Source organism: Melozone crissalis, unplaced genomic scaffold (assembly GCF_028551555.1).
Source record: "Melozone crissalis strain CALT ecotype California unplaced genomic scaffold, PUWL_Pcris_2 ptg000027l_1, whole genome shotgun sequence".
Classification (NCBI taxonomy): Eukaryota; Metazoa; Chordata; class Aves; order Passeriformes; family Passerellidae; genus Melozone; species Melozone crissalis.
The window spans coordinates 43,387,546-43,412,857 of NW_026535805.1; the positions used below are offsets into that span (position 1 = coordinate 43,387,546).

A 25,312-nucleotide genomic window follows, 5' to 3' on the forward strand; every position below is an offset into this window, starting at 1 on the left:
CCCAACACACCCGTGGAAGAACGGGGTTAGGCATTCAAAGGCTCATCTCAGTACTAGGTGAGGAAGAGCTGGCCTTTGGGACAGGATGAGAGGAGGAGGATGCTGAAGCAGAAGAGGTAGTGAGTGGGTGTTGGAGGTGTGGGAAAAGAGGAATAGCAATTAAGTAATCTCCAAAGAAGGTAGAAACTGTGCTCTTCCCAACTTTACTCGGGGAACAGAAACTGCTAGTCTGGGAAAGATAATTTGTTCTGCTCTTCTTTTTTCTTGAAGGCTGCTTGCTACCCTACTAGGCAAGCCTAACTATTGGTTTTCTCAGCTTTCTGTGGGGAAAGAGAGCAAAAAACTCCCTTCCTTCAGGAGTCTAATTAAGACTGAAAATAGGAAGTCCATAAAGCTCCAGAGTGGTACATTTTACACTACAGACAGTAAAAGAGAACTGCATATACTCTTCTGTAAAAAAGTGGTAAAAATATCCTTCTATCAAAATGTACTTTCCCATAGCACATTCAGTCTTGTGATCCTCTGGTTATGTTTTCTCTCCCACACCAGTGAAATAATTTGCTCAGATTCTCAAACTCTCTCCATGTCAACTTCTTGAAAAGATGGGCTGATGATGTTTGGGGCTTACTAATCATTCATTGTACTATGTCTAGGCAGACTTTACCTAGTGAAATGTCACAGAGGCTTCTTAGAGTGGAATGATTACATTTTCCTGTAGTATTATTTTATATGTGCGTAGTTCTTCTTATATGACTGTTTTATTTTCCCTCAAACCATTGGACACAAGTACAGTTTGGTTATAGACCAGATTGCATTTAGAAAGTAAATCTATAGGAGCAAGAAGGCCAGGTCTTGATAAACCAGATGGACTTTTTTCCAAATTTGTTATTTCCATCTGTCTTTCCCCCTTACAGTCCACCAAGATCTCTTGGGAAAATCTAAGTGAATTTGATTCAGTCGTTTTATGGTTTGAGAAAAAGTATAAAAATATTTTTGTTTGACCTCAAAATGTCCAAATGTTAGCGTCTCAAACTTACCATATGTCTCCTCCTCCTGGAGATTTCCTTGTCATCTTAGATTTGGAAAGCATTTGTTTTTGCAATTTGATTCAAAGTGATTTTAATAAGACTCTGAATTTTTCCAGATAATATTGTGTGGTTTTTTTTATGGTTTTGCTTTGGTTTTTACATATATACAGTATCAGGAGGATAGCATTTATGAGGAGAGCATTTATGAGAGGATACCATGGCAGAATATGGCAGTGACTTCCACCCAACTTACCAAAACAGTCTTTTATATATTTACCTATATTCTATGTAGAGAGAAACATCTGGAACTTTGCATGTTCATGGCCACTCAGAGGTGGCTGTTAGGTCGTGTCAGGGATCTGATCCATACAGAAGCTAAGTATGCAAGGCCACATAGCTCTTCTCTTGCCTAAGCAAGCATTCTGTCACCAAAATTACAAAAACCACCACAACAGAAGGCAAACATTCTTCTGCTCCCATCCTTGGCAAAGCCAGTCTGCCTGGGCCGAGGAGTTAATCAGGTGTCTGGTTTTGCATAAAATCTGATAATTATGCTTCCATATGACACCTGCTCTCCAACCTGGGATGTTCATCGGTTTGTTGCTGAAATAGTTGTCTTCCACATAAGTTTGTAGGCCCAGAAAAATTAGCCTCAGACTATTGTCAAACTCATAGAAGATAAGAATGTTCCTCAAACCTGTATTTGTTTGATTCCTATTTGTTTTCTCCCAGCACTGCCAAGAGATGATACCCATCTTGTGCTTGCAAAGCATGATACTGGAACACTGTTTGTCTTTTCCACAGGTTCAGTTTGTCACTGGTGCCTTGTCACAGTGATACTTTCTAAATGCTGATCAACCTGTTTGTGTTGATCTGCAATGACATGCTCCAGTGATGATTAGGACTCTGGTAGATAATTTCCTTGCTAATAATTGTGTTAAAATGGCAATGAGAAACATTGCAAATAGTGGGAGAGGCTGACCCTGTGTTTGCATTGTATGTACAGCGCCCTTGAAAAGTATGTTCAAGTTACACTTTGTGCATTCATGCATGTACAAAGTTCATGCATGTTCCTTGCAGCCCAGCAAAAAGCCTGGAGTCTTTCCTGCAGGTTTTCCCTGCAGTGAGGACATATATGTAGGGAATGCACTGACACAAGGGTACTGACTTCACACAGGAAAAGCTGGCTGTCATACAGACAATTATGAAGGCACAGAACTGAAGAAAGAGGTGACATTGGTGCAACTGGTGACTATTTCTGCAGCAGATCAAAGAGGTTATTACTGCTTAGGCTGCTGACAGGCCCTCAGAGATGTTCGTTCCCAGAGTTACTAGCGGCTACATGGGACACCAGAACCAAATATGCCCGATCTGTTGATTAATTCAGTTAAAAACTACTCAACAGACAGAATCTTAATTATGCCTCCTTTAACAAAAGTGTTGCTAAAGTTACAAGGTGAAAGTACAGGGGTTTGCTACTGTAGAGAATCACAGCAATCCTGTAGCCACAACCACCTCCTTCCAAAAAAACTCCAAAATTTTTAAAGGCTGTTGTGATAGATGTAATTATTTGACACATCCATTTAAAGAAATACAATCTTAGGGACATCCAGATACCATGCAGGGCCTTCAGTTGTGTTAATTATGGTCCATAATGAAAGTCAGTAAGGGAAAAACTTTAGAAGCAATATCCCCTGATCCAATTTGTTAAACAATCTCACAGTCAGGGGAGGTCTACTGAAGGAAATTAGTGTCTTCTGAAGATCCAACAGCAGCTGTATGGTCTGGAAGCATCTTACCTTACTGAAATCTAGGTATCTGCTGGGACATCCTGCACTTGGCTGAGGACAATTGGGTAGGATATTTAAAATCTTTCAGACATAGCTTAAACTACTCATGGAATTTCAAGCTCCCATAAAAGTGTCTTTAGTGGTACCAACCAGGCTTTTTGATACCCCATCCCATGCTTCCTCCTTAACAGCCAAAATGGGAGTATATCTTTACCACAAAGTGCCCTCTCTGCAGTCAATAGCATGGAGGAGCAAAGCCATGGGATTTTTGCTGGCTGGCTTTGGCAGACAAAGGGACAAAAGGCGCAGTGTCTGCCAGGGAGCTTGGCTTCTTTGTCATTGTAGCTGTAGCTATTGGTTTATTTGTGACTAGCAAACTCGGCCTAGAAATAACCTCTATTCTCGCTTATATTCACTCAAAAGTGAGTCTTTGTCAATGTCTGTCTCAGGAAGCTGCACTGCAATTCCATAAGGTAGCATTCACAATTCTGCCACGCCTTGTGAGGAAGACAGCTGAATCACACAGTTCAGCTAAGACCTGCTTTTTAGTCCTCTCAACCCTCCAGTTCATCTTCCTTTATGAAAGCCCTCACGCAAATATAGAAATGTACACATTTTTCTTGCAATGGAAACTCCTAATGAGACAGATCCAAAGGGCATGATTAACATGAAGTAATAATGTCCCTAGGAGATTGGGAAGCTTAGATACAGCTTCTGCCTTGCAGAACTTCAGTATTTTAATTGCCTAGTGATGTCTGGAGTGCTACAACACCCAGACTTAGAATTAATCCAGCTGGTGGACTGGGCTGTCAGATACGCTAAAATCTATTTGCTCTTTCTTATCTGTAGGTGCTACTCTTTCATTTGGGATGTATCTTTAAACACACTTGGTCTAGGAATTCCCAGTCTGTGTGTGGAAGGTTACATGGTACTGATGTTTAGACAAGAAACTTATCCTGCATGAACTGATCACATTAATGTTGTGTTTCCTCATACCACATCTGCATTTCAAAGGCTGGTTTCCTGAGAAGACAGATAGGAATTTAGGATAATTTTTCTTTTTTTCTGTGGCAAAGAAAAATTTTACTGGGGACTAAGAATGCTGGATGTCAGAAATTAGATACCTGTCAGAAAGGGTTATTTCCAGCTGCCTATGTGTTGTACCAGCTGATATTGCCTCTACAGAGTCATATTTTTAGCAATTGAGCTATCATCTATGAATTGTTTGATGTGTTTTGCTCTCCATTTTCATAACATTCACAGTCTAAAATTTGGCATGACTTTCTTTGTGTACTTCCCTTTTAATAATGCAAGTTTTCTGTTCTTAGGTCTTTATAAGGTTGTGGCAGATAAGACTCCATATGTCAGCATTGAAGAAATAGCAAGAAAAGTCTCTATTGGGCCAACAAGGTTTGGCCATCCTTCTTTCTACAGTGCTAAGGATATAAAATTGGAAAATTTCACTATCAAACATGATGAGCAGATCACCTTCAACTCAATGGAAGAGGTCCACGGAATAATGGCTGTGAACTGTGTCGTGGTCAGAAATAACCAGTCTCATTCCTTTACTTTGCCCCTTTCACAAGAAGGAGAATTCTACGAGTGTGAAGATGACCAGATATACACCTTAAAAGAGATTGCAGAGTGGAAAATCCCTAAGGGTAGAAACCGGATTGTTAAACTTTCCACTACTTTACATATGTGGGACTCCTCTAGTCCACTTCCTCAGAACTTTGATGGCTGTTTGATTCTCATGCCTGTCTATGAAGTGCAGGCAGTAATGAAATGTAAGTAGGAATAAAATCTGTGTTCTGTTAAACTTGGTGTAGCTAAGTACAAAAGTACCCTTAAATGCACAACATTTTCTTAAACTAGCCATGAAAGATTCAGTTTGTTAAAAATTCCTTATCCACATTTGCCACTAATGTTAGTTTCAAGAGGAAGAAAGATAAAAATAATATTTTGTTTAGTATATCTTTATCATCTGTTAGTTTAGATTGTTACCTTGCATTTCTTTCTGTTGCCATTTTGTTGATCACTACAATTAAATCCTTGTGGAAAATATATGCATAGTAAAAAGGTTGAGTTTAGGAATTCTGTTCAGTTCCCAGATTCTCTTTCTTTGTGTCTTAGACTTCAGCCATGGAGAAGCCCCTTGGTGGCTTCATATGGCTATGTCTAGGAGGTAGAAAAAGAAAACAGAAACAATTGTACATGTTGCAATACTCTTAAATACCATTTAATTTTCAGAATAAGGATGTTAGAGAAAGGAAAATCATATTATTTTATTCTGTTGCAGAAACAAATATCAACTGAATATAAACACAAAGAACTCATGGACAATTTCTGAAACCTGCAGGTTTGAGGAAGTAGAAAGATTAGAAAACCAGTATCTTTGAAAGTTTGCACTCTGAGTCTTTATTTTAAAAAACCCCAAAATATTTATGACACTAGTTGTTCCACCAAAACCTTGATACAACAGCGTTCTGATTACAAGATAGTAGCTTAGCTTTTGGGAAGGTTTTGCTGCTTGTTGCATTTACTAGAAGCAAACCAATGAGCTCCACAGAAATTGAATCCTAACAGAAGTATGGCATTCATGAGGATATTTAGCAAGAAATCTTTTCACAATTGAGCATTTCTCTGTTGAATTATGTAAGCAAATGGACAAAAGAGAAAGAAATAAAAGCAGGCAGAGATTGTTAACACAATATACCATAGTCATTATATGCTTATCATAAGACATTCAGCTGTGCTTGCTGTGTGAGTTTGGAAAATATAACTTCACAAGATAAAGCAACTGTAATGTTGAAGTAAAATGTAAAAGTAATGTTTGCTGTAACTCTAGCTAGATACAGGGGTCTAGCTTATCTCCTGAAGCTCAGTTATCTCAGGTTTATTGGTATATCCACTAAGATATATGTGCAGAATCAAGAGGAATTTAATGCTCCTAAAAATCTTCAGAAGATTCAGAAATATTTGGTATTCACTTGTCTTCCAATCAGTTATTCCAATAAGGATTGCATTTGTTGTTTTTATTTTAAATTTCTTGGTGTTTTCAACATATAAGAAGCATTGCATATGTCCTAACTAACTAATACAAATTGGAAAAGTAGGCTTCATGGTACATGAACAACTGCTTTCTTGTGAACCGTGAAGAATGGATTTTTACCACTTTTAGGAGGACTATAAATAGACACAAGATAAATTATGAGAATTACTATCCACTCTTAAAAAAAGATTCCTGATAACTGGGATAAATGATCACATTTTCACAGGCTGTGAGCAGAATCCTCTTTACGTCTCATTATTAATAATGAACAAGTTGTGTCTGTGTAACTCTCACAAATGCTCATAGAAAGTTTCATTTTCACCAGTCATTTTCCTTTGTTGTCTTTTCCTTGTGGTGCTCAGGATGTTTATCAGCTCAAGGTGTCAATGTGACAAAAACAGAGTCAGAACAAACAGATCCTGAATTAGTGTCATAGAACTCTGTCATATAAAATAAATCGGATACCAACTTTTCAGTATAAAATATTGGTATGTCCCGCTACAAGGAAGTGTGAATCTAGCATACACAATCCCTTTGTGTAGGTCTATGCAGAATGAATCTTATTGAAGAGAGTCATTAAATATTATTTGCTTGTTAAATTTTACTGCCGTGGTCAGCGATCTGTGGTGTCACTGACTTGGAGCCAAATTCTTAAACAAGCCTTAATTACATAGTCAGCTTTGTTCTTGGAAGTTTTTGCATTCAAAATTTTGCAATTTCAGTTGTGGTAAAAGAGCTGTTGTTCCCTGTCAGGTTGTTAAATTCACTCACTCAGTTCTGATAATGAATAAAAGCAGGTGAGGCAGAAAAAGATGCAACAGTTCCAGAGAGGAACATAATATTAAAATGTCTTAATTCATAAAAATAACTTACTCTTAGTTTCTACAAAGGCTTTGCCATTTTATTAAGTCATATTATTTCCTAGTAATTACAGATGTTTTAATTATTCTTATAAATATCAAAATACCTTTTTTCTCCCAGTCTGACTATAGCAGCAACATTTTATTAATGGATCCAAATGCTATTTATTTATTAAAAATGTTTCCCCACTCATTTCTTTAGAGAAATTCTAAACCACTATGAAGTAAAAGAATAAAAATACAGCTTGCACCCAATAGTTTGAGAAGAAAAACAACTGATTGAACTTGGAGGTATTGTGGGGGAAATAGTGAACTAGCCTTTTCTTTTTCTCAAACTTTGCGTTCACTTGCACACCTTATTGTCTCTCTTCATTTGTGTGGTCTCATGCATATCTGATTACCATATCTCTCAAATTACAACAATTAGACTTTGGCTGGCCCGGTTAGTAGTGCTCATTTACACATGGACATGCATGCCTCAGGGAAGGTACTTTTGGTATCTGGCCAACATGATGTGTATTTTATTTCAATGTCAGCTCAAAAACAAAACCCAATATATTTCTTTTTCTTTTCAGTTCGAAAGGACATAATTCATATCCTCTCAGATCTGGATGTTGAGGTCAAGGATGTAACAGACCATTATGATATTAGCTCTTTCCTTCAGCCACTTTCTTTGGAAGATATATTTGAGAGAACAAGCAAAGAATTTCCTATGGTTGCTCAGATAATGGAAGGGCCTTCAGGAAACCAAAAACCTTATAACTTATTGTCTACAGGGAAAGAGATTGTCATCTACAAAAAGTACCAGGCAGCAAGAGTCCTAGCCTCTGAGATGAGAAGTGATTCCTCCAAAAGACATTATTTAATCCCTATGAGCTACAAAGGAAAGTTCAAGAGAAGACCTCGGGAGTTTCCAACTGCCTATGACTTAGAGATAGTGAGAAATGAAAAAGAACACCTTCATGTTGTAGCAACTAAAGCCTTTACTTCCCCTCATAAAGAGCTTTTTTCTGTTTCAGTTGGAGATCAATTTCTAGTTCAGCAATGCCAGACTAGTGAAGTTCTATATGAGGGAGGAAAGAAACTCATAGATGTTTTAGCTTGTGAGCAAATACTAAGTGACTCATATAAAAAAGTGCTCCTCCCTATGTACATGGAAGGTGGCTTTGTGGAAGTGGTTCACGACAAGAAACAGTACCAACTCTCTGAGATTTGCAAAGAATTCCATTTGCCTTTTAATGTCAAAGTCTCCGTCAGGGACCTTTCCATTGAGAAGGATGCCTTGGCTGCTGCTCCTGGTCTGCAGTTTGAAGAAGAAATCACAGACTCCTACTTGCTGATCAGTAGTGCCAGCAGTCCAGTGGAGAGCTGGGAGATCCCTGTGTATCGCTTACACATGTTGGTCCATTTGCTCAACAAAAATGTCCAGACAGTTGCACCGCCTGTGACGAGGACAACAGTGGAAGAGGTCAGCGAAGAGGAATACTATATGTTGAGAAGATATGAAAACCTAACCCTCCATCCACCACCCAGGCCTCCCAAAAAGCCAACAACAGCACCACCACCTACTTTTGCAGCACCTAAGCAAGATGTGTCTGAGGTACTGCAGGCTCCAAAGGTAAGGTGTCCCATCTTGTCTTTGCATGTCTTACAACCACAGGTCATGTTCTGTGGGTTTAGTGTCTTCATTTCACTGTTGCATCCTTATGCCACGTACACAGATGGCTCTCAACTCCCTGTAATGGGCAAATTAGCAATTACAGACAGGAATGGCTAAAATCTCCAGTGTGTGTTAATTGATCCATGAAAAACAACGGAACCATGCCGACTCACAGCAGAAATCTTGGCTGTATAATTTTGCATGGATAATCCTTTACTGCACCATTGTAAAAGTGAAGGGAGGGATTTGAAGTGCCTGTATTTAAATCCTTATTAAGGGGAAGCATATGTTTTTGTGATGTAAAGATAATTTTGCTCAGCTGGAAATTGTGGAATTAAATTCACAGAGAGACAGGTTGTATGGAAATTTTCTAATTCATTGTTTTGCACTCACCCAAGTGGGAAATAGGTTTGAAATTAAAAAAAAAAAAAAAAAAAAAAAAAAAAAGCAGTTATTTTAGAATAGAAGCTGATATTAAAAAGAAGTGCCCCATCCAGGACAATTTTCTTGATGTTTAACTAACTAAGGCAATGCATTTGTTCATTAATCTTTGTGTTGGTTCTGGCTGAGGTGCAGTTGATTTTCTTCACATCAGTCTGTGAAGTATTTTTTGGATTTTAGATTTATTCAGGGCTCATTACACACCAATCTTTTGGCTGTTTTACAGCCATGCACCCACAGTTTCAAGGCCTTCTTGATTTCCCAGGCTTCCCCAAGGAAGTTCATTGGGGTTGGCCAAGAGGTTGGGAGAGGACATAGATGGGGGAGCTGACCCCAGTTGACTAAAGGGATATTCCATGAGACATAATGCTGTGTTCAGCAATAAAAACTGAGGGGGTGATTTGCCTAGGAAGGCAACCATAACCCAGAGACTGGTTGGACAGCAGTCTGCTTGTGGGAGGTGGTGAGAGACTGCCTTTTCATCTCTGCTTTGAGTTTTATTTTCCCCCTCTTTCCTTCATTTATTAAGCCATCTTTATCTGAACCCACAAGTTTTCCTGCTCTTGCTCTTACCATTCTCTCTCCTGGTGAGATCATCATCCTGATGCCAGGGTGGACTAAGCACCCTGTGTTGTGATTGCTATGCTTTAAATAAAGTGTAAGTCATGTTATTTTATTTTGGGGGATTCAGAGGGAGATATATTTTTGTGTGTTGGTATGAAACTGAAGTTGAATTGTAGCCTCTGATAGGGCAGTGTTTGTGAGTAGCCTCTTTGCCTGCTGGAGGTGTTCCTTCTCTCTTTCCTCAATTCCAAGACCACATGCAGGCCCAAAGCTCCACATAGAACCTGAGACATGGTTACAACAGTCTATAGGAGAATAGAATGGATAAGGTCGCTCCCTAAGATAAGGATACTACCAAAAAAAGATGTGTCATTTTGTCCTGTCTTTACTGCAGACAGGTCTTTTCTTCTAATTTTTACAATGAACATTAAGCAGCTTAAATAAGACATCCTGTTGTGCAAGGAAGAATACATGAGAAACTTGTCCATGGAGCTCACAGGCAAGCCATCATCCTGGTACTGGCCAGGGGTAAAGAACTGAGGGAAAATTCCCTAAAGCTGGTTCTGGTCAATTTGTACCCTTGTCAGAAGGACTCCAACCTCCTGCAGTTACTGATGGCTGTGTGTGCAGAAAAGCAGGTGGATTCTGACTCCTGATCAGGCTCATGCAGAAGATAATATTTGCCTAAAGTGAGAAGAGAGCAGTAAGGGTAGGGGAGGGATGAGCTGAGGTTCTTTTGCACATTCATGAGTGAGAGCAACCTTAGACTGCAACTGTCCAGACAAAGGAGATAATTTAAATACTGTTGCAGAAGACACTTTTTAATTTTTTGAGGGGCAGGAGCCTTTCATCAATAAATAATAAACTGCAGTCAGAATGCTTGGAGTTATGCATATTGTAAATCTCCTCCCCTGGGAAGGTGAAACAAGTAGAGATCCTTTATTCACTAGATTAAACATCCTGAGCTGTAACATACTGTGTTTAAAGTCACACAGAATGCAGTATCTTTTCTATCCTGAGCACCTTGAGTCCTCTGAGACGATGTGGATGGTAGCAGCTAGGCTCTGCCTTGGCCCCTGTGCAGTGCTAGGGGACATTGTGTTTTCTTTTTAAATGTATCAGGAATGTCTGAGGGTTCAGAAAGTCAGAAACTGTGACAAACTGATAAATAGCCATCTTTGCATATTTTGTGACTATGCATAGGCTTATTTGCATAAATAACAGATGAGCATCCTAATGAGCTGAACTTAAGCCTGACAAGGTGGCAGCATGGGATAAGCTTCAGTGCTGCATGAGTTGCCACACTCCTCCTGCACGCAGCTCCCTGCCTGGTTCTTGGGTAGTTCTGGCTGCTTGCTGGATAGTGGTGAATGGTTTCCTTGCACATCAGCTGGGAAGCTCTGCTTGGTTTGGAGCTCCAGGATAAAATGCTGCTGTTGCTGCTGCATGGGTCCACAGAAGACTAAGATCTGCCTGGTTTTTGCCAATACCTGAGGATTATCTGCAAGCATGGGTCACCTTTAGCTACAGCTTTGATTGCCTCAGCTTGCAGCAGGGCTGTGGGGGCAGAGAGGCTCCAGCTGTCTCTTCCTGCTGTTCTCTGACCTTGGTAAGGAAACTCTGGGCCCAAGAGCAGGGCTGCATGCTTCACTGCATACTTTTGGTCATGTGCATCACTGGCTTGGATGAGATTGGCATCCAGTGTGGACTGGAACCTCAGATGAGAGTGAGAACTGCCTCTGCTTGTGTGCAAGGGGCAATGCTGCAGAGACACGGATGTCTGCACAGTACAGCAAAGTCCAGAGACAGCAGATAAATTCTCAGACATGATACGGTTGCATTAACTAAGCACTCTGCCCAGTCTCTTCACAGGGAGAACATAAGTTGGAGCTAACATAAGTTGGCTCAGCTTCTGCTGATACAGCTTTCACTTCCAGAACCTGGGATCTCTCCTCTCCCCTCCACAGAACTGCACAGACCTTCCCTTTCCCTCTCATACGAACATTTTGTTTGTGAAAGAAACATCCAGACCACATATGTTTGCAATTTTGTATTACTTGCTAATTGAATTAAAAAAGACAGCCCCCAAGAAAATGCATGTAAACTAAACAAGTGAATAAAAAATAGCTTGTATTGAATGATGAAAATAATCTTATACTTTATCACAGATTTATCACACATTAGAAAGATCACTGCAAATATGACGAACCAAATTTTCACTTAATAACTTCCTTGTAAATAGTTTTCTAAAATTTTCATTTTCACCAGCTTGGAAACCCACTGTTTCCTTCCCTTCAAGAGGATTCAAGCAGCAAAATGTTTTCTAGCTTTCTCTTTGCCTATCAGTTGAAGCAGTAAATATCCTAAACATTTAAGAAGATGTTAATCTATGTCCCTCAGTGCTTTTGTATTAAATGGAAGCAAAGGGTCCACACCGAGTATTGCAAAATGGAATCTTAATCAACGCATGGAAAGCCACAATTTAGCCTTGTTCTCCTAAGACCATAAGGCACTGCTTAAGGGACAAAAAAGGCAGCATTTCACCCCTGAAAAAGAAGTAAGAGAGGTTAGCTTCATCCAATGCTGCTATCAATGGTCTGCTTAGTCATGTATCTAACCTGAGCAACAGTAGAATCAGTAAAATATCCACCAGCTGGATTGCTGCTGAATAACTTTATGAATGTGGAACTGGAAAAGTCACTCACAAGCAGTAATCTGCTCATCTCTGGCAAGAAAGCCGAGAGAATTCCAGCCAAGGAAACTGGAATTTAATAGAATAGGGGCATCAGGGCATGATAGTTAATCGTCATTTTGTGCTAAGGTCCATTATCCTTTCAAAAGTCATTACAGTGCTAAGATACCAAGAACTTTCTTGCTTTCTTGCTTTTTATTTCAAAATTAAAATGAAAGAAAAATTATCACTTCCATCTGGCTTTGCAGTTCTACAAACTGAGCTATCGAAATCTGCCATTAACATATTTATCGCATCTGTCTTCACAGCAAAATGAGGACTTATCTGGAATTAAGTTGATAAGACATAAGCTGCATTTCTCAGCAAATGAGTTTTCCTGTACTGTCTCCTTTCCTTCCTCATAAGTATTTCTTTTCTGCTTCCAGAGCATTTTTCACATTTTTGGCTCCTTTATAGAGTAGATTTAACACAAATATTTCTGCTGTGTAGCAAGAAACTAACCTTCCTAAACAAAAACGTACTAGAAAATGCACACTGGACAGCCAGGAAAGAATAAGTAAGAACAGACTTCAGGAATTAACAATCTTTTGGCTCTAGAAATGAGGAAGAAAAAAGCGGTTCATTAGTGGATGCAGAAATGTGCACATGCAAACATAAGGAGGAGGGTTTCTCTCTGACAGGTGCGGAACTGTGGTTGCACACACTGCATCTGTGCTTCCTCTTCCTCTCTTTTGTCATGTCCCCACAGAAGAGGATGCTTCCCACTCCCTGGAATCTCACTTTGCACCCTCTCTTTCCCCCTCTTTCTCCACATCCTAGCTATTGTTTATCCCTATCATTTTCCAGTAGCTTTGTAAATAACATGTGAAGGCTGGCACTACATCTCTGCAAACTGAGGACCACCCCATACTGTCATTGTGGCCAATTTCCTAAAGTGTCTCAAAATCCTATCCCCACCACAGCCTCACCTGGTGAATCAGACCCCAATTCCCTCCAAGTCCTTGTGCTGAAGCTTCTCACTTCTCCAAGAGCCACGTCCGCAGTGTGCTGTGGGTTCCTTCCCTCCTAAAACCCATCCTGTGACAGACATGCCTGATTTCCCCCAGACCCATGTGTTTGAGTGCCCCCATGCTGCACTTCTCATGTGCCTTTCACCCCATCCCTAACCTATATGATATTGGTTCCCCAGTCCCCTGTACTGCTTTCAACAGGCTTGCCTTTTCCTGTCCTAGCTTCTTCCCAACACGTCTCCTCTTCTTGCTCTTCTCTCACGCAGTGAGCTGGAGCCAAGGTCACAGGCACAAAGAGTGGGAGCTGCAGGCACATCTCAGGTTACACACAGGCTTTTGTTGCCTTCCCCAGCAGCATGCATTCCAAACCTCAGCACAGGATCGGTCTCCTGCTAGGATCTTAGGGGAAAGCAGCATGTAGGTGCCAACAGGTGTCAAGAACTTTGATTTTCTTGTTGGCTGGACAGTCCAAGCTAAAGGATTTTACATTGATGCAGAGATCGTTGTAGCTGTGTTGGATCTGAGGGTCTGTGACCATTTTCTGGAAAGCCTATCCACATCCTCATACTATCATAGGCTGAAGTCTACACATGTGCCATCCCATTTCATCTCCTGGGGCTTTCTGTAGAAGAAACCAAGCAGTGCTGGTTGGAGACCAGGACTGCTGGGTGCCCTATGGACTCTGAATGAAGCAACTGGAAGGGGTTAGAGGAACTGGAAACCTTAAAGCCCAAGCTAATGGAGTTTTCCTGATATTCTCAGTATTCTCTTTTCCTTTTAAAAAATACTGAAAGCTTAAAATTTCCACAGAGAATCGTCAAGTCTGCAGTAGGCACTTACTGTGGTTTGATGTTAGTCTCAAATCCCAAATACAGAGGGGAAGATATCAGTGTGCTTGCCAGAAGGACAGACAGTACATAATTGCCTGAAGAAACAGCAGGGCAATCAGAGGTGTAAGTCTCACTGCAGAAAGGCATTAGTGATACAGGAAATGTTGATATAGTATATGGAACTAAGGAAGGTACAGATGAACATTTGGATATGCTGACTGATGAAAATGCCAACTGGTTAAAAGCAAATTGCTCAATTTAGAACTAAAAATGAATTACTTGGAGAACAAAGAGAAAAGAAATATAAAAAAAAAAGAGGATGCCCAGAAGAAATAAAAAATTGAACCAGATGAAAATATGGAACCCTTGATAAGAAGGAAAATCCTGAACAGAATGCATGAGCCAAAAGCCATTGATGTCAGTAAGAAAAGAACTGGCTGGCACATTTTTTTGCCTGTCTCACAGAAAGCACATAACATAATAAAACACACAGCATAAAAAGATCATATAATTATGTATAATTCTGAAGCAGGACAAAAAACGCTGGAAGAGTAAATCTAAAATTTGAGGAACCACTGCAGCAGAATAACTCTCCAAAAATAGAATTTGGGGAGTTGGGGAATGGAAATGTCTTTTTTTTCAGCTGGGGTTCCAAGAAGCCTTACTTCACACAAAGCTGATCTGCAGGCTGCCTTTTAGTGTTTGTCCCTCTCCTCACAGCAAGAAAATTGGAAAATTAGGTTTGTGGATAGCTAACTTTTGATGCACTAGCTGTTATGGACTGTGTTTTGAACTTTTATTTGGAAATCACTGAAGATTTTTCCAGTTTAAAATGTCCAGAGATAATCTAAAGCCCAGCAAATTTCCAGCAGGAAGCACAGGCCCCGTATTCGTGCAATGCCTGTCTGCAGCAGCAGCAGTGACCAGGCAGGCAGCTCCCCAGGATGCCACAGAGCCAGCTCCCAGGGCTCTGGGCACTCCCAGGCTCTCTGACTCCATCCCTGCTCAAACAAACGCCTTCAGGAACTTTCCTGGGCTCTGGAGGCCAGCTAGCCTGGGGTGGCTGGTGGTGTGGTGTTGTGCGGGTCCCCAGGACGAGGTGAGAGATGAGAATGTGACTCCAAGTTCTCAGAAGGCTGATTTATTATTTTATGATATTATATTAAAAGAAATTATATACTAAAACTATACGAAAGAAAGAGAAAGGATGCAGAAGGCTAGACAAGAATGAATAATAAAAACCCGTGACTGACCTGAGTCCCAACACAGCTGGACTGGGATTGGTCCTTAAATTAAAACAATTCACATGCTGGGTAAACAGTTCTCCAAATCACATTCCAGAGCAGCAAAACAGGGAGAAGCTGAAGCTTCCCCGCTTCCCAGGAGAAGAAATCCTGGCAAAGGGATTTTTCATAAAATATCACAGTGACAGGCTGCTATCCCTGCTGGCAAACCTTTGGACTCCTTATTTTTGGGAATGGGTCTTGGGGTGCTCTAACCACCAGATTAGACCTGGGAACTGTGTGGAAAGAGATAGTTGGCACAGCTTGAAGTGAAGTCCAGTGATGTTTTCCAGGCACCGTGCAATCAACTAGTGTTGATAGAGTCACTCCTAAAAAACTATGGGGAAAAAAAGAAAAAGAAGGAGCTTCACTAAAGTCACTTAAGTGTTGTATGTGTACATACATACAGTGTTAGGGACAGCACTGACATTGCTCATTCACATTATGCATTCTTTCATGAAATTCAAGATTTGGCAGTACTGTCAGCTGAGCATTCTGGTAATGAAAACATCCAAGAAGGTTGGGATTATGCTGTGAAATATATACCCCATGACAAGAAATGAGAAAGTTGCTGTCAGTGTGACAGCAGGGTCACATCCTAAAACACCTGTAGCCATGGTTCACATTTTTCAGAGAGTCCTTGCAGTGAGGAATTGAGTGATTATCAAGAAGCAGAGAGTGCTGTGGAGGCACTCATCAAATCCATTAAAATTTGTAAAGACTGTCCAAGCCCTGGGCTTTCCTTCTTTACTTTTTGAATGTGTTAGTCCATAGACACGGCATAAAAAAATATGATGAGGGAGCTTTTAAGGGCTAAAAAATAATGTATTTATTGTCTCCACCACAATTAGTTTTTTTTCTTTATGTGCAGAGGTGTATAATTTACACTGAAATTTTTCAAGATATTTAACAACATTTTGGTCTTGTTTTGCCTCAGAACACAAAACAATTTTACTAGTAAATAGATGTCATGGCAGTGTGTTGTGACATAGTGGTTCAGATTTCCTTTTCTTTTTTCTTTTTTTTTAATACAGAATAACAAGAAGAGTAAAAATGCAGAGTATTCAAGTCCGTTGTGATTCCTGTAGTGCGACTGAAAAACCAGAGCTGTGATCCCAGGCTTGCAATGACTGTAGGCAGTGGCTTGTATCAGTGGTCAACCTGAACTAGTGTGATGGAGTCTAAGTAGAATGTCACTTAGTAGGAGTCACTGGGGGGAAAAAAAAAGGAAAATAAAGAGAGCTCTTTGCTAGTTTGTGGTGTGTCATGGACCACCTTGATGGAAAACACTGGTGATGAACCCTGCTTTAGTTTGGACTCTAAATAACCTAGAGTTGAAATATGTTTAATAAGCTAGGATAAAGCTATTCCCAAAGCATCATTTTTACACTTTAAATTTAAGAGTCTTTGAAAAAGTAAATATTTTATGTGTGAAATGAAGAAACCCTATCTGGAAGGTACTTTTAGGGATCCATCTGTTTTGCATAAGTGGTAAATGCATGTTCTGCAGTATTAATGAGGAAAAAGTGGTTCAGTTTGCTTGTGAATTACTGTCATTTGAAGGGAAATGTGCCAAGAAATTGAACAGTAGCTCTACAAGAAAATTCTGGCCATATGAGGAGAGGAGTTCACAGGAGCTCAGTAGGTCTGGCTTACATTGCCACTTCTGTAAATGCTGCTTCAGTGACCACAGGCAAATCACAAAAACGTCATTGCCTCCAGATACATGAAGAAACTGCCAGGTGTGAAGAGGGATTGTGGATTTACAGCTCATTAGTTACTTTATAGGGAGGCTTAAAGCTCAGGTAAATGCAAGATACATTGCCTCACTTTCAGTAAGGGTCAGAGCTGCCTCGCATTTACTCGGGAGCAGTAACCACGCAGACAGTTGCCATGGAGTGTTAAATGAGCTGTAAATCCATGCTCATTTACTAGGTGGCAACTTGTTCATGTAGCTGTCTCCTCTGCCTGTGAAATGGGACACGATGATTCATTTTCACATCTGGGATATTTGTATAGACAAGAATGATTTTTCTATCTATGAAGTACTTTGTGCATTGACTACTGCAATAGCAACACTGATATTATCATAAAAATAATATCAACAATGGAATTACTGGAGATTAGTACATTTTAGCCTTATTTAAAGTTTTTAGCTGGAAGTTAATCGCCAAGAGAGGCGCAAAAACAAGTGACAGTTGTCTAGGACAGATGGATTCTGAAGAATGTGAAAGAGGAAGAAACAAGAAAGAATGACTTATTTAAGAACTTATAGCATAGCAAGGTGTGAACCCTGAGGCTCACTAACACCTTTGAAGGTTCAGTCTTTTGTTAACCACTTCATAGTTTATTCTAATAGTAGACACAGGTCTTTGTGCTTGCCTTCTGCATCTGCTGCGGTCTATCTGGTGTCTTTAGCCTTGTCTTCACCCACTGGCTTACAGAAGGTAGCAGTTGGTTTCAAGACAAGGAGAGTTATGGATGGAAAGTCAGACATTTCTTATAATGCCTCCATAAATTTCCCCAGCTTGTGGGACTTTGGCAGATGATAACATTAAACTAAGATTTGCATGTTAATGATTAGTTTGTGCAAGTACAAAAGGTGTCAGCTAGGGAAGAAAATGAGGAAAGAGATAGCTACAGTACAGGTTACATCTATCTATCTAGCTAGCTCTCTATCTCTATATATCTATACATCTGTATCTTATATTGATACATCATACGTGTATATAAAAAGTAGTCAGACATAACTGATGATGTTTAAATAAATGCTGGGCTAAAAGGTTATTTTTTGAAATCAGCCTGACACATCATTTATACTACTTGCAATGATGGAGCAGCACCTCCATTTGGGTAGAAGAGCAGATTAAGGAACTAAGCTAGGAAGGTGAAATTGAGAACTAGTGAAAGAGAAAAACAGAATATCCAGTTACATTCTATCAAACTGTGAAATGGGATGGGAAAGCAGAATTTATGTAGGATGAAGGGAATTGCATTTTTGTTACAGTAAGGCTGAAGGTGAGCACTTCTCTTTTTAAAAATGTTCTTTTCCCCTTGTGGATATCTTAATTCATAGCAATCCTGCCCTCATTGTCTCTTATATAAAAGTGGAAAGCAGTGTTATGTAAAAAAATTCTGCTCTCTTTGACACAGCTGAATGCATACATACATGGTGGCTAACATGAAATATCTGCTCTCCACCTGTTCTTTGCACCTCACTGAACACACAAACCAGAGAGGTCTTGGTTTGCCTCCTACTTTTACTCCATATCACCAACATTTGATGCTGTGAAAACCCAGGGTATCAACCTCCTACACTATTCATATTACCTCTCTGTTCTTATGGTTCAAGCAATAAGAATATGGATGCAAAAACATGGGAGTTAGAAGGAAAACAGAAACTAAATCCTCAAACAGCGAGCTTAGATTTTGCATGAGGTTTTTCATTAGTTTGCATCTTCAGAAAAAAATAGAGATAAAATCATCTCATGAAATATTGAAACCACTTCTGCCCATACGAATGTGAAACATCTCAGTCTACGCTCTGAAACAGAAAATAAACCTTCTTATGAATGCTATGAGTTATTGAATAATAATATGGCAGTATTCTAACGCTGCTATTGTTGAACCTAAATGAAAACCCTTATTAATCATGGATTTGACAGCTCATTCAGTTATAATAATGTTTCCTGTCAATCCAAGCTCTCATTATAATTGGATCTTACTTAGAAAGGAAGATGCTCCATTGACTGCTCAGATGGAGAAAAATATAGGTTTGAAAATGAAAATATCAGCCTGAATTCTGTTTCCAGGGAGTCTGCTTATGCATTTGCAAGTTGGATAACAGTTTAATCCTTGCTGTGTGTCACATTTGGATGTTACTATAATAAGATTCTCTCACTGACTAGACACCAGCTCTACAGTCATGACAGTGAAAGTGAAAGCAGGAAGAGCAAATGGAACTTATTCTCAGGGATGCTGGTGTATCATCACCATGACCTAGTTGCAAAGAAATAACTGAAATAGATTGCTTTTCTACAGAAAGTAGCATGTTCAGCTGTGAATTTACAGCTAATTTAGTTTCCTGCATGCCCTCTTTTGTGGTTACTCAGTTTGCAGAAAGTATTAGATATTTCATGTGGCATTGAGAGGAGATTAAGTTGCTTCCAACCTAGGCAGTATAGTGTGCTGTAGAGGTGTTTACAGAGAGAGTTAGTGGCAAGGAGCTGTAAATTCATTCCCTAACTTACTCCACAATATCTTTATAAACAAGGCCAGAGATAGAAGCAAAAGCATCCAAAGTGATTATCAAAGCAGAGGAATATTCAGGCTGAGGCTGAAAGCACTTGGAAAAGCATTTCTGATAAATGTCATTTGGAAGACACTCTGTGGGCTAAATCTGTAAATTGCATATTGGAGGCCCCGATTTTGTGGGTGTAACAGAGGGAGGTAAGGGCATTCTGTGCAGGTCACAACCCATTGAGGACATGGAAAATACAGGATAAGTAAACCTTAGACTCAAATTTTAAAAAGAAAGGTTTCTAGAAATCTCTTTTCTAGGGCAGCTGAAACAAGAACTCCCACAACGTGTTCTGGTTCATTGGTAAGCCAGTAGTTACAATAAATGGGAATTTAGAGTAATTTTCTAATGAGTAGTATAATACTAACTAGCATAGAGACACCAGACTGTTTTCACTGCCTTGCAGGACAAGGGGAAAAAAATTCTGATAACCTCAGGAATTCTTTGCATGAGTGTAAGGACTCACTGCTTGTGTGCTTGATCCCACAGCAGACATGCACACTGAAAAGAAATTAAGTAATCTTTTCTCCCTCCATGGCCCAACTAGAAGAGGCACAGATGAGAGAATAGGCTGTAATCCACAGAATTTAGTAGCTGCATTGGGACAATATACTTCTTTTATTATTTGTCTTCAATCACTGCAGCTTAGCTCTATCTTTTATTTTGCTTTGTGCCAAGTGAAAACAATTCAGCTCCTCACTGAGATTGCAGTGCTTGAGAGAAATAAGGGCAAGGCTAAGAATGAAAGTGGTATAAATGTGAATAGGAATAAAAATCCAAGGGAAAGTGGAAACTGCTTGTTTTGGTTTTGTTGTTATGCATTCCTATTTTATTCACAATAGCTGACTGATTTCTCATTTCTGAATGAAGAAATAGCAGTTAAGATTTGTTTCAGGTGAAGAGTTGATGCCAGAGGGGATTTCTTGTATTGTTACAGTGCAAAGATCACCACGTTACACACAATCATATGCTTCTACAACCACTCATGCAGTGTGAGTTCATGAGGGTTATACAATGGTTTATAAGGTGCCTGTTAGCATAAAATGCCTACAAAATCTATCGTGGAACTATGTAATTTGAATGGTGGAATAATAATTCAAAGAATACTTTTCAAAATATATAACTTGATCAGCAGCTGTTGAATTCATAAAATAAATATTTATATTCATGGAATAGCTCTGAAAAGGTCAAGTAGGAGACATTTTAATCCATGTTTTCAATTTGTCGCTATATGTTTAGAGTAATAAATCATAGCAGCTTTCAAAAATAACAAAGGCAACAGTAACATATGGCTCTCAAATGTCTGTGGACTGTAGATTAAACTAATTTGTTTTTCCTGAGCACCTAAACACAATTTTGTTATTTGTTGGCTGTGATCTCTTCTGTAATTACAAAAGGAGATTTGATACCTAATGGCATAAACCATTATGCTAACAACTTCAAATTAATGGGCTCTTCCAGCTTATTTCAAAAGACACATTGCCAAGCACTGCCATCATATTTTTCATAACTTTATCAAATGTAAATATATTTTCAGATGTACAAATGCAATTTGTATTTGCAATTTTCAAATGTAAATGCAGCTTCTCGCCCAGTTTGCAGGTACAGAACAATTGTAATAACATGACAGTCTGAGGAACTAATTTGTTGATTTAAAAAATACTTTAAAAATGTTTTATGTGCATATACATTGTATGCACCCCTAACCAAAATGCCGTGCTTGGTTTTCTCTCAACACGTCATGTCATTCAGATGTAACCACAAAACCTCCTCTCTGGCATGAAGACTCCTGACAGAGCATTTGGCTTTTCTAGCTGACTTCAGTCATTAGGCAGTGCTAAGCAATTTCCTTTCTGAAACTCATGCTATGAGCACACTTTTGACTGCTCTGCTGTTTGCCCAGCTCCTCTGCTGTGTGTTCATTTTGATGCTTGTGTCCTGTCTTAAAATGTCTGGACTGGGATAGATGGCCCTCTTGGGACATGTGTGGGCATGGTTTAGGGAAATACATCTCCGTTTGCTTTAATGGAATTGAAACTACTTCCAAGAAGTCTGAATTTGCAATATTTGTTTGGGAAGAGCAAAATGGCATGAGTGTCTCTTCAAAGCTGGGCCAGCCTGCTGCAGTGGTGGATGGCCTGGTACAGCAGGGCCACAGAGAGACGTGCCTTTGCTTAGGTAGCCACATGTTAGAGATGTGAGCTACACCTCTACGTGTACGTTTCAACTCTGGTCTCTACTCTCAGTGGTGCCTAGAGAGCCAAGTAGACACACTGTGGTTAGCTGGATGCACTTTTTAACTGCATTGTGGAGGTTTCCTGACTGTAATCAGAGCAAGGACATGTGAAACATGCAGATGGATACACGTAGTTATGTACATTTTTGTGCCTTGATCTGGAGCTGAACTCCACCAGTGGCACAGCAATTAACCCAAAGTGAATGATAGACTTGTTTTTCACAATAGGACTGTAATTAGTGCATTGTGTAGGGAAAGGATCACCATATTATGGTTGCCAGTACACACAACACCCATCAGCAGCTCCAGTGAAACCCTGGGGCCATGGGTATGTTGGCTTGGACTCTGCAAAGTTGTGCAGGTACAAGTTCTGAGGGAAGAGGCGCAGCCCTGGTTCAGAAGGAAATGCTTTGGCAAGGAAGGCTGAGGCTTAGGTGTCATCCAGAAACCTATAGCCTAGAGAAAAACTAACATTCTCAGACAACTGTTTTCATCCCTAGCCTACAAAGTGCTCTAGAGTTTGCCTTTTTGGGTTCCCCAGGAATGTAGCATGTGCCAGTCTCTTAGCGTTGTTCAGGAATCTCATTGAGTCTAGAAATTTGGCCATGTGCATATCAAAGATGAAGTTCATTCCTTCATAGAAACAGGCACAAACACAATTTAATTTACAAATCAATCCTCAAGATAACAGTCTGAGGATCCATGCTTCTCTGTTGTGCACATTTCATTCCTACTGGAGTAGAAATACATTCAGGAAAATCTGTATAAATAAAACATTAATTGAATTACATAATATGGCTGGGCAAATTTTGGTTTTTTGCAATTTGTTTTTCTCAGTAAAGCTAATTATTGTCATGCACATTCTTTCTGGACAAGGAGATTAAGTAAGAATTCAAGTGCAAGGTAGTCCTCCTGTTTCCACAGCTCTTGCAGTGCCAGTAATTGAAGGGCACTCTGGATTCTGGCATCTCTAACAGGGTCTTGTTTTCATCCACCACTTTGCTTTTGTAGCATTGTTTGTAATAGGACCCAGAGGCACCCAGAGGTCCAAGAGGTGAGAAGATCCATACACATTTCAGAGACATAAGAAGCACTGACCTGTCAAAGGCAACAGTCACAGATTTTTCTTCAAACCTTTATTTAAAACAGGTTGTACTTGGTTAGAGGTTGATTCTTTGTTTGATGTCTTGAAATTGTGGAAGACTGTCCTTTGCCCTCTGCAAATATGCACACACTATAAGTTACAAAGATGAAAACTGTTTATTTTGACAGTCTAATCCCAGAGCATGCCCCATGCCTTCCTTACTACAAGACGAAAAATGGGGATTTCTGAAGTCTTCACCTTTACTGCTGATAGACATAGGAACAGGGGAAGGAGCCAGTGAGGTGTAACTTAGGGGATGCCCCCCAGGGCCTCCACACTGATGAAGAGGTAAAGTCTTGATTTTTTAAAAAATTGCAACAATTGCAGTAAGTTTTAAATACCTTTATTGTGAAAAAGAAAAGTTTAGTTACATTTGCACGTGGAAAATCCATATACATTGGCAGAAAAGCATATGATTTGTAGTTCTGCCATAAATTTTCATTCCTGTTTACTGAAACACCGCACACATGAATGTGCCTGTTCAGCTTCCATTTCAGGAAAGAAAACACATACATGTGTTGTGGCTTTCCTTTCCTTACTGGTACATAAACTGCAAAAATGTGCTAAAATCCTGCTCCATGCATACAAGGTTGCTTCATCAAACAGATGCTCTCCTTCTCTCTCTCCATCTTCCTCTCCCTCTCCCTTTCCCTCTCCCTCCTCACTGTATATTGATAATGTAGCATGACAGAAGCACACAATTTTTTAGCTTTCCTCCTCTTTTTGAATTTTATGAATCCATTTTATTCACGCTTATTACACAAGCATCTCACTGTATTAAACTTTTGTCCTAGATAATTTTCAATGGCAGATAAATTAAATCATCCACAGAATAATTTTGTTCTAAAATTCTTTTTATTTCATCTGTATTTAATAAGTGTATCCCCACCTACTAATCTCACAGGGTTCATATTTTCATTAATAGGAGCAATAAAGTAAATTTCTTTTTCTTTCATTTTACTTTTAGATATTTAGTTCACTAATATTTCTCTTTCATCTGGCAGATATATGTGAATAGATTGAATTTATAGAGAATTGTGTTTTAAAATACACTATACCAATATTGAGAGCCCTTTCCCAAAACATAATAAATGTTTTTCTTCTAATAATTTGCCTGATATAATCATAGTTTAAAGACAGGTAATCTTGGACAAGAAAAACTTGTTTGAAGTCTAACTAAAATACTGAAATACAACCACTAAGAGCATTTTAATGCATCTATTTTCATTACATTTAAAAGCTTGTTCAATTGAGGGAAGATGCCAACCCTAGTCTTTCAAAGAAAGAAATCAAACCCATAAAAAGCACAGCTTTTCACATTAGAATTTTGTTTGCTACTGCCTAGTCTAATTATAAATGCCATATTCATCTTATCCATCTGTAATTTTTTTTTAACCACTTATGTTCTACACTTTATAATAAAAGGGGTGATATAAAATCCTCATTTAATAAATTCAACATTCTGGATAAACATTGCAGTCATTCTACTTGCCGAACATAACTAATGAGTAAAATGTTCCTAGTAAAGCATATTCAGTAGTAGTTCAGAGCACAAAGCCCTTGCTTTACCTCTGTTCAGAGCCTAGCCTCCTACTATCACAAATCTTTTCCTCTTAAATAGTTTAATGTGCATTTTTAACACCACCTTCATTTTTTTTATTTTATTGGCTTTTGGGGGTCCATTTGGATATAGTCTCTAAGAAGAGAGAATGCATCAGCACTACTTTGAAATAAATGCAATTAGAGATGTGAAAATAGGAGCACAATTGTTGGCTTTCCTACATTCCCAAGGAACACTTCACAAGAGTCTTGATGCACATCAGCAAGTAAGTACCATTACCCAATGTCTCCTGAGAAGAAAAAGAAAAGAAAAAACCCCTAAACCTACAAAACAATATTGTATCACCTTTGAGGTGCCATCAATATACCACAGAAGGATGAATAGCCCAGTGGTAGTCCCTCTGTCTGAAGGGATCACAGCCAGTTGCAATAAAGAACAAATGCTTTGGCTCCAAGGCAATGCTGAATGCAGCCATGTGACTGAGTCCTGAGATTTGCTGTGTTGTGTTTTGGGTTCTCTTCTCTGAGAGTTCAGAGGCCTTCTATCTGAAACTTGCACCATTTTAATTTTTTTTTGGACAAGGATTTAAATCTCATTATTAAAAAAAGCTGAATTTTTGCTACTGTTTTGTGACTGATATACATTCTTGCAGAGGATTACATCCCATATGTGGATACCAATGGCACATACCAGCGGTGGGAGGAACTTGCTCCACTGCTTGCTTCTTCTCTTTAGAAAGTTCTCCACCAAGGGAACAGGAAGTTCAAAGAATACACTGGCCCTGACAATATTTTATAGTAAAGGATTTTTTTTTCTTTAAATGTGAGAATATCGATTTTTTACAACGCTTTTCCCTGTTGG

At 39.3% G+C, this 25,312-nt stretch overlaps 1 protein-coding gene across 1 annotated transcript in view; it reads left to right on the top strand.

Annotated features, from left to right (window-relative positions):
- THEMIS (thymocyte selection associated) overlaps positions 1-25,312 on the top strand; it is a 70,717-nt gene that overhangs the window by 17,236 nt on the left and 28,169 nt on the right. Inside the window, exons 3-4 of the mRNA XM_054280359.1 lie at positions 4,147-4,605; positions 7,306-8,348. Of these exons, the coding sequence (XP_054136334.1) occupies positions 4,147-4,605; positions 7,306-8,348 (1,502 nt within the window). The remainder of the gene's footprint in view (positions 1-4,146; positions 4,606-7,305; positions 8,349-25,312) is intronic.